Source organism: Merops nubicus, unplaced genomic scaffold (assembly GCF_000691845.1).
Source record: "Merops nubicus isolate BGI_N331 unplaced genomic scaffold, ASM69184v1 scaffold5220, whole genome shotgun sequence".
Taxonomy (NCBI): Eukaryota; Metazoa; Chordata; class Aves; order Coraciiformes; family Meropidae; genus Merops; species Merops nubicus.
Genome location: NW_008584721.1, coordinates 99,854 through 117,801, shown reverse-complemented (window position 1 = coordinate 117,801; position 17,948 = coordinate 99,854). Strand labels below are relative to the sequence as shown.

Below are 17,948 nucleotides of genomic sequence, written 5' to 3'. Positions count from 1 at the left end.
TTATCATCTGCTGTTATGTTTATGGAATGTATTTACACCGTTTTGCATACCTTTAATGACATACAAATTATTATAGATAAACTATGAGGCAAATGTGTAATTATTCCTCTACCATGTAAAATGTTTTTTTTATGTGGTTGTTCAAAGAGGTTGAGGTGCACTCTGAATGGCTGTTTTAATAAAAAAACCCAACCCTTTGATATGAAATCGTAGACTCGTTTAGGTTGGAAGGGTGCTGCAGGTCTCTTGTCCAGTCTTCTGCTCAAAGTAGGGCTCACACCGATTTTAGAATAATTTGCTTAGTGCTTCGTCCAGCCAGATCTTGAAACCCTTAGAAAATGGAGATTCTTCAGTCTTCTATGAGATTCCCCTGATAAGACTAACTCATTTCTGTGTCACAGAATATTTATCAACACTAATACAAAAGATAATTAAGTAGAGCCTTGCTAATTAAATTTAAAGAGCCTGCTTAATGGAGCAATTTCTGGGAAATGTGAATAGAATGGCTATTTAAACCATAGGAGCTTATGTTTCAGTTCTAAACCACAGTCTATTTACACTTTGTAGTATCTTTGTTAAACAAAAAAGCTAGATGAAAGCCAATGCATCTGAAAGAAAAACAAAGACATAACAATTGAGAGTGGCTTTTATAGCCTACTTCATTTGGGTTTTCTTGAACCTTTAGTATTATAAAGCTTAGTAATGAGTCATGTCCAGACAGTTCTATCTGCTTCTTTTCATACAAACATGTCTTCTTCCCACATGGTATATTGCATGATTGATGTGAAGACTGGATAGTGATGTAATTGATATAAAAGGCTTTTGTGAAGATTTCCGATGTGATTTGTGTAATATCTCTTGCAATCTAATAGATTTTTTTTCTTAATCCTCATCTTTTAATAATTTGCTACTGTAGATCATCAATATATGTTTTCTGATTATTATTCTCTGTTTTTAGCACCATACTGATCTTTTTTGGAGACAGCTGAAATTTATTTCAGAAGAGATTTTCTAAGTTAAAGATACGTTGAAATTTGCTCAACTGGTTTAATCTGCTCTTGCTTTTCTGTTCACCTTTTCCATATTGTATTGGAACACAACCATGGGTATGTTCTAACATTTAAACCTGTTTGACTATTAAAATGCCAGAAGAGATGAAAGAGAAAGCATAAGAGAAAGGCAAAATACTTATTTTTCTCACATACAGCCTCTCCTCTAAGGCAGGTATTGCAACATTGTCAGGCCATATGACCGTGCTACTAAAAGAGTGTATCATTTGCACTCAGGTCTCTTTGTGAACCATTCACTCATAAGATGAATTTCGGATATGACAGCTGTAAAAAAAAGCAGCCTTGGCTTACCTGGGAATAATGGTAATACAGTAATCCATTAGGCAAAGCATATAGCAGTAAGGATTGTATGTTTAGGAATTGTTTAACTGTGTTCCTACTTTCTTGAATGACATAATAAAAAGATCTTTAGAACTTGTCTGTGTCTGGATTTAATTTTAAGCTTTTTTGGCACATACATTTGTATATTAGTGTACATGTTCACATTTTCATTCAAACTTCAGTAAAGCTTTTAAGCACAAACAGTGAGATTTTGTTCTTTAAATTTTTATTCAAAACTTCAGCTAACCTGGTGTGGATCTAGAAACTTTTGCTAGTATGTTAATGTTGAGCATAAGTGTGAACTTTGTTTCAGTGTTTATTTATTCACAGAAAGTAGTGCAGACAGTTATCAGCAACATTTTCTTTGATAGTACAGTCTATTGTGTTCAGTGAACAAGTAACAGGTAAACTAGCAAAAGCACAGTGAAAGTTTACTGATATAGCTGTATTGACAGATTTTTGTGCATAGGCCTGTTTATAGCTACACTTTGATGTTTGATATTAGCAAGCCAAAAATCATAAATGATTTCCACACTACAGTATTTGTTAAGCAAGTATTTTTTAGAAAAGGAAATATTTGTTAAAAGTGAATTATTGCCATTTTCTATGAGTGCTGTTATAAAGTAAGTGTCTTACGTAGGAAAAAATGGTTTACTCTAGACATTTGTGATGATACGTAGAGCATTTAATTTTTTGGTGATCTTTATTTAAGTGCAGTAATCACAATACCAATAAAACTTGTAGGCAAACTGAACAGAATGAAATTATATAATGCATTAGTTGTATAGGGCTTAGCTGAACACCTTAACAGCTAGAATATTAAGATGTCTTTTCTTCATCAGGTCACATTGATTTTAGCTGATGTTTCAAACTAGTCATATAGGCTCTTACATGTTCCTGTATCTGTGAGTCTAGGTTCTGCCATCTGAGGATTAGTTCCAGTACCTCCTGGAGCTTAACCTTCCTTTACCTGGTGTAACTCTGAGCATGCTAGTAATTCAATTAATAAGAGTATGTGGCAAAGATTTTTTACATTTTTGCATTGTTTCTTTTGAGTTGTCCATTGTGTGATTTGCTGCAGGCTGTCATTTTTGTCTGCCATCCAATGTATGTTGGCAAGAGGGTTGTGTACTAGTCTTTGTGTCTGGTCACAGAAAAAAATTCATGGATCTCTGCCAGACCATTTTGTTATTCCTTTAGAATTAAAAGCATATGAAACAGATGCAGCTTAATAAGTATTTTTTTTTTTATAAATAACATTTAAATAACTTAGAACAATAAAGTTCAAATACAACTTAAAATAAAGTTTAATGCTATAACAACAGAAAAAGCATGTATAAGGATGGAAAAACAATATTGAAAGCTGTATGCCCTAACAGGAATTATACAAAAGATAGGATATGTTACATAAAAAACCTTAATATGTCTGAATTTTTGCTTCATCGTTATATAAAATATTGATTTGTGAAAAGTGAGATGAAGTACGTTATTTATTCCTATTCTTATTTTACATACACTATTTGAAACATCTTTTAGAGCAGCATTTGGTATTTGTTTCATTAATAGATAGGAGCATTTTGTAGTAGAGTAAACGTAATTTTTCCAACCTAACTCTTTTATCTGAATACAACAATAAACATTTACAAGATTATATTTTTTTTTCTGATCATATAGTTTATGTATAGGATATCGGTTTCTTGGGGGAAGTATTTAAAATACTGCTCAGCCTCCACAATTACCATTGACTTGATAATCTGACAATTCACTCCAGCAGCCTTAAAGTCTGACATATTTTACACAACATTATCATCTGCTTATTATTATTATAGCAGCCATATTTAAGAAGCAGATAGGTTTTTTTTAAATAAAATATTATCAGATAATCAAGTAATGACTTATTCTTCAGGGTAAATTAATTTAAGAAACTACCCAGTTAAAATGACTAAGGTAATGATTGTACAACTCTTTAGAATTTTTTACAACTTTTAGTTAGTAAATCTGGTTTTGTGTATATTTTCAAATCTTTTTCATGTAGTCTCTTAAAAATAAACATAAATGCGCAAGTCCAGCTTGTTCAGTTTCTCAGTAGTATTCCAGCCTCTCTTGATACCTTGTCAAATAGTCTTCTTAAAAATAATCTTCCTGCTGGAACTAGTTCTTTATAGATAATTTGTGATTACGATATTGCCAGAGGAAGAAAGTGGGACGCTCTGTGTTCTTTCTTTGTTTTTTTACCTTTCATGGGGACCCCTTTGTGGTTTAATGTAACAAACATCTCCTTTCCTTTATGTGTCCATTTTGCAGAAGCATATGTATTATAATGGTTCTCTTCAATCAGTTCTATGAAGTTGCAGTCTTCATTGCATACTTTCTGTTGAGAGTAAATAATAAAACATAGTTAAATAAGTACTAGTGGATTTTTTTTCAGATACTTAGATTAGGGGAGATGGGAGAAGAATATGCATTATAAACCCCACATGCATAAAATATTTTCATTAAATAAATTTGACTTCTGAAATATGAATATTGCATATTTTAGCTTTGTCTATTCCTCCGTAGTATTCTGCATTTTTAAAAAGTATATAAGCTTTAATCACTGAATTTATTAAATGGGCATAAAAGTCTAGTATGGGATGTATGGGATAAAGATAGGATACATTTTAATGAGTTAGGAATTATTTTATGCAAACTATACACATGCTACATCTAAAAAGATGTATCTTTAGAGTAGTACATGATGATTGTACACATAAGAGAAGTTTGCATCCATACCTTTCCATAGAGTCTTCCTGATTTGTTCATTGCCAGAAAGTACTCACTTTCCACTCCTTTGATTGCCACTATTCCAACTGCCACTGTTCGGATTTCTAGGATACCTGTAAAGACACACAGTAAGGGCTATAAAATGGTTTTGTGTTCTCTAGTTAACTTAGAAGGTTTAGTTGTAATAATATTCTGTAATACTTCTTTATCTATTGAAAATCTGCAGCAATCATTCTTAGGAAAGAGAAAAACCATGTGTTTATTCATGTGAAGGAAGGACTAGACTTTAAAATTTTTCTGTATGTGATCATGTCTGCCCAAAGACACTAAAAAAATTGTACAGTGATGGTTTTCAAGCATATACTGAAGTTGCGATGTTAGTAAAAGTAATTTTTATACTTTTAAAGAATCAGCATATCTTAGAATTTATCAGGCTGAGGGTTTAATTTGGAAGAATTATATACGTAGCCATCAAAGTTCACAGGTTTTGTACAAAAGCTTTATTTTGAAAATCTATGGAGCAGTATCATCTCCTTGAAAGAGTGTTTGTGTAAACTTTAGAACTTGAGTGTGACAGAAAACAGACCACAGTGTCTTAAATAAGATAAAGTATTTGCTTGACCTTTGTATGCTTTTATGACTGACTGAAGCTGTAAAGATATGTGTATTTAAAAATCATTAAAATCTGCTCTGAGAACTTATTTATCCAAAACCAGAAAACATCTAGAGTTGTTTTCTATAATTTTTTTTTTTTTTTTTTGTCTGGCTGATGTGTATCTGCAGAAGCTTTCTGTAGTCACTAAGATATATTTAAGTTACCTGCAACATAAAAAATATTTAATTTTAAAAAACTAAGCAAAGGCAGGAAGGTGGTAAAATTATTAAGGAACACCATGTTGCTTTCAAGCTTAAGTATTATTATTGTTTTAAGCAACAGGTTAGAGTTATTATTCAGAGTTGGAGCTGCTTTCTTCCATATTGAGTCACCTAACAGACCTGTGTGCAGCAGCATCTGTACTGTGACTCAATCTTCAAAATGAAGTCTTTCAAAGCCAGCCAAGTCTGGGCAAGTTCCCATAGCTGAGCATGGGGGAGACAAGTGACAGAGCAGAGAGAGAGGCTTGTGTTAGATCATCGCCTGAAAGATGACCTTCCTCTTGAACAAAACATTGCCTTGGTTTCTCTTTCAAGTTCGCATTAACTCTTCACAGATAATAAATTTTGATAATAATTTTTCATTAATTAGGTTTTTTTTTAGAAAGGTATTAAATATCTATGATATTTCTCCTTCCCTATACTTTTTAAATATCTTGATGTCCTTTGCTTTCCTTACTGTTCTGTTTTACTTTCTTCCTTGATGTTACTGATACATCAGTCCTGGCCTGTATTGTTTACTTTTTTCTTTCTCTTTTCCCTACCGGTAGATCAGTTACGTCTTCTCATGGTGTGTGCCCTGCTGGGCATTCATCTCTGAACACTTGTACTTCTGTATTTCCCTCTAATACTAACCAAACTTTAAGTAAAGCTTCTAGAATGCTTTGACAAGTTCCACTCTGCCACAGGCCTAGCAACAGTTCTTACAAAGGGTAATTTCTAGCTGTAACTTACAAAAATTATATTAACTTTCATTTAAATTTCACTTTAGAAAAACCACAGTGAGACTGAAAAACAGATGAACATCTGCATCTAGCCAAACAAAGAACATGACAGTGGAACGGATCTCTGGGTCATCCAGTCCAGTGCTCTGCTAGCCTGGGAATTGCATCAGATAATTCTCTTTTCATGAACTTTGCCAATGCTAAATTGGAGTTGTTATTTCTTTGCCCCCAGAGTTTCCGCCGAAGGCTGTTCCAGAGTTTGATTTATTTTAATGGCTAGAGACTCGGTAGTAATTTGCAATCTGCATGTTTTCAGTGACAGCTTATATCCATTTGTTCTTTTGCCTCTACTGGCCATTAACTTAAGGAGAGGGTTTTTTTCAAATCTCTATTTGAGTTTATATTCTATATTCTATTTATACAGGATTTAAGAAATGAAAGATTCAAAATGACTTTTTAAAGCAAGTAATGCTAATAGGAATTGAGATTTCTTTGAGTAAGCTGATGCTGGCTAAAGTTACAGTAGTAGGAAATACTACTACTTCTTAAAAGGAAATGCCAAAAGCTTTTGTCCAAGGCAATATTATTATTAGAATTTTTACATTATTTTTACCTTCCCTCTGCTCCGAAGTAGATGGTGATATTCATACTAACTTATATGAATTATTTTATTTTGGTTTGGCGTACTTGTTTTTCTACTTTATTCGCAGCTGAGACATAAACATCTTACATGTGGAAACTTTATACTGTCTGTATAAAATTTGGTATAGGATAGAAATTAGAAATGTAAAATATTTTATAAGCTTCCTGTGTAGCAAATCTGAATAGCAAAATGTTATCTATCAAAGTTATATTCTACTTTTAATTCACAAGGGCACTAGGTGTGATAGATTTATTGTTTTCAGATCTTTACATGGTTTTTCATCTTGTTAAGATCCCATTGTGCATAAAAAGTAATGCATTTAAATTAAAGACAGGTAATTCATATTCACAAATTGTTAGGCACATTCAGTACTATTTTCTATGTTATTGTGTGCTTTTCACAATTTTAAGCAATTGTGTACTCTCAGAATTGGGGCTAGCTCTCACATAAATAACATTTGACACCCTGACTGAGAGGTGATGTGAAGTCCAAAGAGTGGTTTAGGTCTTTGAATGTCACTTTTCTAAAGATACTCTGTGCATCTCTTCATAAAGTTTAGTGAGGGAACACCACACAAAGTCTCCAATAACTATGTCACGTTAAAAATGTTAGAATGTTAGCAATGCTAGAGAGAAAGACAAAGGTCACAGAGCGGTATGGAAATACAGCATGTGCATTCTTGATTCATTGCTCAGAACATGTCTTATCTCAGAATTAAATGGCCTACTATAAACTGCATGTGCTCCTGTTTCTGTTCCCATTTCTAGCTCATGCCTCATCTGTTCTGATGTGCCTTAACTTATCCCCAAATCAGAAGCAAAGCATGGATTTTCCCCTATTATTTTCCCTTTTCATTTCAAGGTGTGACACGAGTTCTTTGAGCAATAAGCATATCATAAGCTCCTTTTTCTTCTCTGGAGGCTGTGCCTCAGTAACAATTCTGTTCATTTCAGAAATGTAGTATTGCTGCAATTCATTGCATATTTTTTATTTAAATAAATCAATCATATAGGAAATGGGAACATGATTTTTAGAAAACTGAAAAGTAAGACTTTGCTCGGTAGTTAGAACTGTGATAGCTGATTTTAGCTGATAATTTGAGTCATGACCTTTCAGCATAGTCTTTTGTATGGAACTCACTTGTTTTGTTAATTTCAAAATACCATATACCTACATGAACTTAAAATTTCTTCCTTTATGTACAGAAACCATGGAAAGAGACTCTTAAGGCTGAGAAGTCATACACTGGAAGTTTATTAGTTTATCAGTGTTGTATTGCATGCATAAATTTATTATCCAATATCAGAGATATCTTCAATGCTTACAAACAACATAATCTCACTGTGAAAATGTCTAAACTATTTTTATATTTGTTTAATACTCAGCTTGATATATAAATACTCAACACAAAATTTGAGGTTAGAGGTGTGGATAATGGAAATCACAGTCTCTTCCAAGTATAATTTTAGAGCATATATTTAAATATAAAAATGAGAGTTTATATTATAGCATGATTAGAGCACCAAAGCAGGAAATTCCTAACAGATATACCAAAGAATAAAATAATAAATCCATAAAATAAAGTAAGTTGTATTTTTCATTCATAGTTTAATTTCCTTTCAGTATCTCAATTAAGTCAAGATGCCACATTATATTACACTGTATGTCGTTATAGTCATATTGGTCTGTCTTTATTTTCTATGTGCTTCTGATGATCACTGTAAGAGAAAGTATATAATGGTAAATTGACACTAGGATGTGTTGTTACAGATAGGAGCCTAATCCATCAGTAGGTGTCAAGAGGTAATAAAACTGCTCAACCAGAATTTTGGCCAACTTGAGATATTTCCTGTTTCTTCTGCACTTTCTGTAATCATCTGCTACTGGTGATTCTTGCCAACAGGATGTTGGTCTAAATTAAATTTGGATCTGAGCTGACATGGTTATCCCTATGCTCTTAGTGCATATGGTTTGTGATACAGTTTTGACTCTTACATTCAGCCAAGTCTGTGAATGTGATCATTTTAGTTGGTGGTTTGTTTTGGTTTTATTTTTTTTCTAAAGTAAAACCCACTTTTTTTTTTTCTTTTCTCTTTAATTTTGAAATTCTGCATCATTGCAATGTCTTTATTAAGACTAGCCAGGAACAACATTTGGTGCACTGGAAAGTAAGCCAATAATCTCATTTTTCTATCAATGCAGGAAGAGATTTGCTTCTGAGTAACTGACAGTATTAAAATCAACAACAAAATAGTAATACATAAATATAAAGATTAGCTTTAGAAGAATGGTAACCTGAGTTAAGCATTACTCATCAAAGCTAACAAGTATCTTTTCTAGCATACCATTTTTTCACTGCCTTTGGGACATGAAATGAACTTAAATGTATTCATTTCATTGCTGCTGTACTGTGAACCTAAGTGTAGCTGAGCTTCCATGTTCATACTAATCCTTGTTAGCTGATTCATCAGAAGAAGGAAGTCCCTATATACATTGAAAAATGGTAATAGAAGCAAGCCTACTATGTTGTGTTATGTTCACAGGCCATTTTATAAATAAAAACAAAAATTCTGTTCTCATTGAAACGAATAGTAAGATTTCAGCTAACTCGGAAAAGGCAGGATTTTATCCCTCAGGTAGTTCCTTTTGTGAGGCAGTAAGCTAAAATTTTTTTCATGAGAAAAACTCCATAGAAATAGAGAAAAATGCTGAACAGGAACACACGTGAGATTTGTGTGTGCCAGTTTCTAAGTGTTAATTTATGGAGCACCAGATACTTCAGAGATACTATAAAGAACTAAAATCTACAGTCAGAAATTCTACTAAGGAAAGCCTCTTCTCCTCAGTCTCATAGTATACCATCTCTTGTCTTACGTTAGCAAGCCTGTTCTTATGTGCTTCCTTTGGAGGTAAAAAGTTCTGTTCCTTTCAATCTCTATTCATGGAAAAGTCACCAGGCTAGGATGGGAAGGAGAACATTTTATATGCAGATTGTTTTATTTAAATTTTCTTTAAATACTGTAATAATTAAAACTACTATATACATGCTTAAGTTGATAAGATGCTGGCGATAAGTTTAGAAGTTCAAAATTCAACAAGGTCATAAATACTCTTGCTCTAAAAATGAAAATGTAAATTATGTTTTTCAGTTACTTTATCTAATGCATCCACATAAAAGTTCAGAGGAGGTTTAAGAGAAAAGTTGGATATACCACAAAGTAACTGGGAAAGAAATCAGATTAGAGCCAGAAAGAGGAAAAATATAAAAAAAGCCCAAACCAAACCAAAACTGAGAATGGGCATACAAAATTGAAAACAACTGTAATTTCTGTAAAATCAGCATGGAATTCCAAACAGTTTTATATGGTTGCCTGGTCAGTGTATCAAATGTAGCTTAAAATTCCTCTAGTGAATAAAGTTTCCTACAGAGTTGCAGTTCTGTCTGGTGTACGTAGAAGACACTCAGGTGAGATGGGCTGTAGTTCCTCTTTAAATGGAGGTGACTATGGATGCTGGCAGCAGTCTTTGTAACCACTTGGTGCAAATTAAATAACAGACAGTTGATAAAAAATCCAGTAGGGAAAAAAGACATAGAACCAAAATGACCTTTTAGGTTGACACAACAGTTTTAGTGGATGAAATATATATTGGGTTTTGGAGACGATTTGCATAATAATTGAAGTGAGTTTCCTGGCATTCTGGTCTAGATTGACAGTTGCTCAGTACATTATGAGTAGTCTTTCATGTCTGCACTTATTCCATGGCTGAAGCCTGGAACACAGGACAGTACTTCTGGGCTGGAAGTTTATGTAGAAAAAATGGCATTTAGCTACAGCATTGATAGAAAACTGAGCTTTCTCATGTGAGATAGTTCCTTTCTGGCAAGGAGTATTGGATAATTTGGTTTTTCATCACCTGATATTAAGTATATTTTTCTGATTTAATTAACAGTTCTCACCTTAACACTCATCTTTTTATTCGTTAAACTTTTTTTACTTTTACAACACAATACTGCGATATTTTATTTCTTTTAATAAATATTTGCTTTAAAGCTACACAATCTCTCTAGGGGTTGTATTAAACTGATTTCTAACTTGATGCATCCATAGCTGAACAGGCAGAGTTTCTGTGTTTGCCCCTAATATCCTCAAATAATATCCGATGTCCAGCAAAGAAGTGACAGCCTTGTGATTTAGAAAAATCGGGGCATTTTATCTTCAATCATTTTGTAGGCAGGAGGCTGAAAGAGAATTGCAATTCTTGCTTCTGAGAGCTGTATGGAAACCAGTAAGTGCAGCCCATTACTGAAGATCCAGCAGGTGGTAACAACCTGTCCAATGAGTCTTTGGACAAGAAGAAAAAGCAGAACCACTGAGGTAGATACCTTTTCACTCTCTAGGGACCTCCCCCAATTAGTCAGGTGATAAGATTGTTCAGGAATATTTTGGAAGAGTTTTTTATAGTACACATGTTCAGTCCCTCATCAGCTGGCTCTTTTTGCAAACATTCTATGTATTACCAATATTCCTTCAATACCTATCCCATAATGTTTATGGTCACTGCTCCTTGATTTGTTAGGATCAGAGTTTCTGTAGACATTAATTTAAACAGAAATTTTGACATCCATTATATTTTGCAGCAAGGCTGACAGCAATTTCATCCCAGTATTCTGTTCTTTAAGGTACATATGTTATGAGAAAATGTTTATGGGTAAGATGGAAACTGGCAAGAAGACTTCTGTAGTCTTCTGAATGCTGGAAAGACGGCAAGAAGAAGGAAAGGAAAAGTATGGTTTTTAAGGAAAGCAAAAGCAAATGTCCAGAAAAAAAAAAAAGCTAACATAATGTAACTACTGCTGATTTTTAAAATGTTGTTAGTGCTTTACAATAGCAAATTTTGCGTGACACCTACAGTACTATTTGTTGTGGCCTCTTTGTGCACTGTAGTTGAAAAAACCAATCTGCTGCTGAGCAAGGGTAGGGAGGCTGGCACTGACTGTGAAGTGCTTGTGAGGAACATGTTTGTGAAACACCCTTTCTCAAGCAGAATTGTCTTAAGATAAAGTTCAATAAGGAAAGAGGAGGCAGAAAAGACTTGGATGGAGAATAAATCAAAACAAAATGAAAGTTCTACATTTCACTAACTTATGTTTCTAATTAATTAAATTTGGAGCACGTATTTAAGTGACCTTTGCAGATGATTCAAGGCCAAGAAAAATGCTCTCATCATTGATTCGAAATATTGTTTAATGGTATTTAATGTAATTTGTTCTTTTGTTCTGGGATGTAGTAAGTTAATGTTTGTGCCTCTTAAAACAAGAAAACACAAATTGTAGTGGTCAATCATACAGTGTTTTGGAAGACTTTCCTGATATTATTAATACGTGCATGAATTTGGTGAGCGAGCACAGCAAATACATTCATTAGCTGGCTTGTTACTCTTGAAATGTTTTTCCAGAGGAGTCTGTCAGTATTTGGTTTCTGAAAGTAAAAAAATACTTTCATGGGAAAGTTTCGTAAGTCATTTGTTTCAGGGAACATCACCCCTTTTTATCTCTTTAAAAAGTAGTGCGTATATTGTGAAGAATTTTTTTTGTGCTTATATTAGTTTGATTCTTAATAATATTTTAAAATGAATGCATCTTAAAGTTAATTTTTTGGTAAAACAATTTGTGTGCTCATTCTCTCTCAAATATAAAATCTAATGGTAGAAAATTTATTGCAAAGAAAGATATTAAGAGATATTGTAAAGTGATTTATTTTTTTTACCCTCCCCCACTATTAAATTACAGTTGATAGACAGTAGAATTTGCATTTATATTTAGTAATTTCCTTAGCAAGAGAGTGAAAGTGTTTCCTGGATAGTATCTCGTAGAATTTATCTTCATAAGGTTTGTAAGTAGAAATAGATATACAAGTATAAGGTTTTTCAAAGCAGGGATGAGATTATCTGCACCCCAGCAATTTTCTGCGTGTGGGTATGATTTTAATACACAATGAACTGTGGTAACAGAGAAGAGGCCGGTACGCACATTCACTATAACCTTTTTTTAACTGTCATAAATTTGCTTCTCTGTTTGATACTCAGAATTGGAATTAATGCCATAAATATATATATAAAATACATCGTTATTTACAGTGTGGAGCAATATGAAATGCTAAAAAAGCTTTTATTTAGGAGCTTTATGCTGCATCTATGCATGCATGTGTAGACTATCTGAAGCACTCTAGCTATGAATAGGGCTGTAAAAATGATCCTGCACATAAGCTGTGGATCTGTCAAGGATTTGCAGTAGAACAGTTGAGGCTACTGCTTTGGGCATCTGGATATCATGGACAAATATTCAAAGAACTCAGAACTCCTGATTTTGTCCCATGTGTGATTTCCAAGCAGGAGGAATTGTAGTTGAGGAAATATGATTAATGGTAAAGAGATATTCCTGAAGGACTTGATGCAGTATATTCTTCAAGCATCCTCCAGTAGCAGAATTTGCTTTTAAGATTTAGTCCCTGTGCAGAATATGTTTGATGAAGCATGAGTAGCTGATGTTTAATTATCTTTCTGCAGTTCGTTGGGCACAAAACCAATAGGCATACTGTATTTTAAAAAATCAACTAATTGCTAAACAGAAGTTCATCAGAATTTTTTTTTTTTCCCCACTATGGTGCCTTATCATTTATTGAAAATTTTACATTATCCATAAATTTATTCACCATTTGCCAGTCCTACAAACTGATTAATACAGGCATTGCTAGATAGAGCGACTTTGGAATAAATCATTGTCCTGGTGGCATTCAGCAGCTGACAGGTAAGGTAGTTAAGGTATTTGTGCAATGCCAAGTTTTCTGAAAGAAACTGATAACTTGATAAATCTGTGATGATAGTATAAAAACCACAAGAACCTAGCAAAAGAGAGGAGATACTATGGGGAACAAAACTGACTGTTTAGAAATGCTGTTGTTTTGCTTACAAGACCTGTTTTTTTGCATGTGCACTTGAACTTATGGGTGTTTCCCTTTGTGACAGAAGAGGAAGGAATAAGCTGAGTTCTACTCTTAAGTCTGCATTGTACCAAGTACTTACACAGTTTCACATGCATCATCAAGTGTATAAGCTGACCTGATGAATATTGTATTACTGGTACCACAGCTTGAAAAGAAGAATCTAGTTTGAAATTCCAGATCAATACTTAGGAAATGCACCTTTATTTTTACTTGCGAACTTTACTGCCTTTGACCTGCAGTGGGAAATATTAAAAGCCACAATACCTTTTCCAGTTATTTTTCAAAGGGAATAAATTTTAAGCAGCACCCATCAGTTTACAACACTCAGTAAATCTTACCTCCACTAATTACTGCAGTGAGGATTTAAGTGGCCATATTGCAATGAATTATTGCTGATGAGAAATAGCTTAGAATTTCATTTTTCCTTGTTGTACAACCTGTTTGGCCTCAGTTTTAGATTCACTCTCTGCGAATGTTGGTGCATTAGATAGGTTGATAAATCAAATGCTTCATTCTTCATTGAAATGGTAGAGGAATAAGAATTGGTCTTGGATATTCTGACTCAAAATTGCCTTCTTTCCTTCTGTGTATGTCCCTTTGGAGCACTAGTGCTTTGTACCACTGTCTTTCCAATATTTCTCTTGATGTGGTCTTCAAAACCAAAGGGTATAACATTTTTTCACTGAAGTAGATGGTAAAACTAAGGAACTGTTCAATTTAGAGATCTGACTTGTGAATAGCAGTATACAGTAATGATTGAGTAACATGCTGCCGCAGGCAGCCATTCACTTGTGAATTTTTGATTAAACTGATTAGACCCCTTCACTTTGCCAACCTCCAACGTGCATTTCTTATAAATATTTTCTTGATCAGCCTCTTATACAGCATGCAGTCATTTCTCATCGTTACAGGAAACTACATTTCCCTCCAATAAAAATTGCCTTGAAGCTAAACATATGGTTTTAATGAAAAATAATATTATTTTTTAGAATTAATAGTGTCATGTAAAATCCAAGTCTTAAACCTCAGTCTGAAAAACTACTCTCTTATTACAGCATTAATAATTTACTGATATTAAAAATTGAGAAAGGAGGTGGAATGACTGTTTACAAGATGTCTGTTTTTTCCAAGCAGTAAGAAAATGAGTGATTTAGAGCTTTAGAGCTTTAGAGAGCTAAATGTGTACAAGAAATTTTTTCCTACAGCTCAGACAAAGGATATTTCTAGTATTTAAATATTTTGTACTAATTTCACTAGAATAAATTATCTTTTAAAGCTTTAAGAATCTAGCTTAAAAATAGCAAAAGTAAATGTAAAATGCTGCTAATTAACCTTTTCACTACAAAATGAGATACATCCATTTAGTGATGCAAAACTTCCCAAATTGAGAGTTTCAGTGCCTAAATCTATTATGATTATATGAAAGCTGGAAAATTTCACAGAGGAATTAAGGCTCTTGTCTCTCAATGTTCTTCCATAATATAAAAATCTTTACATACATTAAACATTCATTTTTCTTTTGTATTTGTTACTATGGTATTCTGCACTTTCATCTAGTAAAGAGCTGGTGTTCTGGTGTCTTGATGAAGAATCACTGCTAATTAAATTTTCTTCCCCCCTTTTCTGGGTAGAATTAGTGATCATAGTTGACATAAAATTAGCCAGGTAATTTCTATGAGAGTCTTTTTCTTCTCATTTTATAAAGAAAACAGGAGTGCATGTTCACACACCTTTTCTGTGTATAAGAAATCAGATTCATTATCTGAATTGTGTTCTGAAGAACTTCAGTTCCAGGTGTATTTCATCTGCTGTTGTGGCTTGTCGCCTACAGAGCTGGCTGCAGGCAGTTGCAACGATGGCATAAGTAGGACGTGGTACAGTGTGCTGGATTTAGGCAGTTAAAGGGGGCATAATACACCTAAAGTAGAAGCTGTTCATTTTTATATGAGGTATTTCCTCACCCTCAAGGTCTGGCTGTTTTGTTCTGCATCTCGTACTGTCTTCAGCTGTTCCAGTGGCAGCTTTTCTGGTCCCTGAAACAGGCTTGACAGGAGGAATAGCAGAGCCGTGTTCTGGGGACAAACTGATTCTGAGAACTGCCTTCCTGTTCTTTCAGGATAATTTAGAATCATATATTGTGGATAAACATTATTAAAAGCTATTATCAAATGCTTATAGAATTATCATAATGACATTGTCAGTGCTTAAAACTGTGTTATCACGTTAAATATAAGTAAAAAAAATGTTTAAAGTTCTCAGAAGTAGCTAATAACAGAATTATTTAAAACATGTAAAATTCAGAAAGTAGACACTTAAGAAAGAAGGTGGTAGAAGTATTCCAGAGCTTGAATGTATACTGAGGGGCCTCTAGCTTAGGAGCAAATAGTTTTAAATCATTTGAAATTTTGGACAGTAAAATTTAGTTTTACACAGTTAAGAGAGCTTCTCATTTATAAACACTGCAATCCCTACTGCAAGAGATAGACATCTTTTCCCACTAAAAGTAGTTAGGGGAAACGGAGGGCAAGCAGTACCCAACTTAATACGTTTTGGTTTGATTTCCAAATCAGATCTGCTCCTTAGTGCAGGAATAGCTGAAGCCAGACATCTAAATATACCATTACAGTGTCTACAAAAACACAAGCAGGCAGTAGGTAATTCCTTTCAAGGTACAAAATGCAAGAAGCTGCTAAGAAAATCATACCAGCCCCTTGCTGCACCATGGAGTGGGAATTGATAGAAACCATCTGGCTCACTCTTTTTGCCTTCAAAACACCTCTGGACATATATTTATATGATACAGTCTCTCAAATTATCCTGGTTTGCTGCTGACAATTAATTTAGCTTGGGCTGAACTTTGAAAATCTATATTAGACCAAACACTGAAATATCAACTGATAGAAGGAGAAAACTACAAAATCCTTGAAATCAAAAGCAATCTAATCCAATTCTGATAAATAAATTAAGATTCTTGTATTTGATGTTTTTCCTGCCTTGCTCAGTACAGGGATCAAAATACATTATCAAATTGTATGAAAAGTTCCTTTAAACATTTTTATTAACTTGAGCACATTTTTATTATGTGTTATTGGTTTGTACGCAACCCAGTTTTCCACTGCTTTTGTTCTAATTTTTGTACCCCCATGTATGAATCAATGAAGTTATGTTTATTTCAATTAAATGATCACTGTTTGTATCAGCTAAAGATATACAAAGGGTACATGTGAAAGGGAGACAATGAAGTTGGAAGGTTGCCTTGGGTCATTATCCACTGTTCTTTTGCATTATCACCAATAGCCCTACCTACAGGCCAGTTTAAAAGCAGGATTTTCATATAGATCTAATGCTACTTAGCACCACCTTTAGCTGCCAAAACATTCTTAAAACCCTAGCACCTAGTGACTTAGAAGATCACTATTAAGTGTCTTAAAAAGTTTCTTTAAATAATTGACAGAAATTGCCCTAAAACAATTAAATTAAATTTTTAAATGTTAGTAAAATCGGTATGTCAGAACAGTCATCTCTCAGTTAACCAGGGGAAAGTATTTAAACTGTCATAGAGACTACATCACTTTCTTTACCAAGGAAAGTGCTTGTGGCCCTGAACTGCACAAGGAGGAAGGTGAGATCTCCTGTGCCTGTAAACTGCAGCAGTTCTTTTTCTTGCCTCTCAGAGAACACAGGTACTACTATATCATTATATGCTGACTGTTTATAACAAGTTATCTGTGACCAGTCTGTTAAAGGGTTCAACATCTTAAGTTTAGATCCGTCCTGGCAGCCGTATCATTATATTGGCAGAATTCCAAATTTCCACCTCTGACAATAATCGAACAATGTCTTTGATAGACTACACTGCAGTGCACTGGCATAAGCATAAAGACATACTTTTCTCTTGATCTTGAGACAAATGGAAGATTTCATACCACTCCAGCATTTGATAACAGCTTCAGACAGGGCCTTTAGGAATGCTTCACATTTCAATTTCTCTGCTAAAATTATTATTTTTAATTACTAGCATAATTATTATTTTGCTTTTATGTGTCTTGGTGTCATGAAGTTTTGATGGGCTCCACAGAAGTAATACATAAGCAATCCATAGCAGAATATATGGACCCTTTTAAAATCTGGAAAACAGCCAGTCTGTGATTTGTAGATGTTTGAAAACATGCATTTCAGCTAATGGGCTTATACAAGGACCTTGTTCAAGCAGAGGGGAGTAAAATGTTCTCTGTAAGGAAGCAGAATAACATGATAGAGATTTCTTGCATAGGTTCACAGAGCTAAGAAAGGCTTAGATAAAGGTTAGTGGGTTTCTAATAATAGCCAATGGGCTGAGTAGCAGAAGCTGTTATGTACAAATAAAGGGTTTGCAGGTCTTGTATTTTTATTTTGTGGAGGATATGCATTAAGCTTGTATAATTTTGTGATTTGCAGACATTTTACAGAATGGTTTTGATTCTGCATTGATAATTCTGCAGATGGTAATTTCTGCTCCTTATGGTACTGCTCTCTTCTAGTGTTTGTAACAGAAAAGTAAAAGAAAAGT

The 17,948-nt window shown here is 33.8% G+C and overlaps 1 protein-coding gene across 2 annotated transcripts in view; it reads right to left on the bottom strand.

Annotated features, from left to right (window-relative positions):
• Positions 1–2,998: 2,998 nt before the first annotated feature.
• FGF7 (fibroblast growth factor 7) overlaps positions 2,999–17,948 on the bottom strand; it is a 28,909-nt gene continuing 13,959 nt past the window's right edge. The window contains exons 3-4 of one of the 2 annotated variants that reach the window (XM_008945095.1): positions 4,164–4,267; positions 2,999–3,762 (exon numbers count right to left, since the gene is read on the bottom strand). In XM_008945095.1, the coding sequence (XP_008943343.1) occupies positions 3,568–3,762; positions 4,164–4,267 (299 nt within the window). In that variant the 3' untranslated portion in view covers positions 2,999–3,567. The remainder of the gene's footprint in view (positions 3,763–4,163; positions 4,268–17,948) is intronic. The other variant, XM_008945088.1, reaches the window with a different exon arrangement.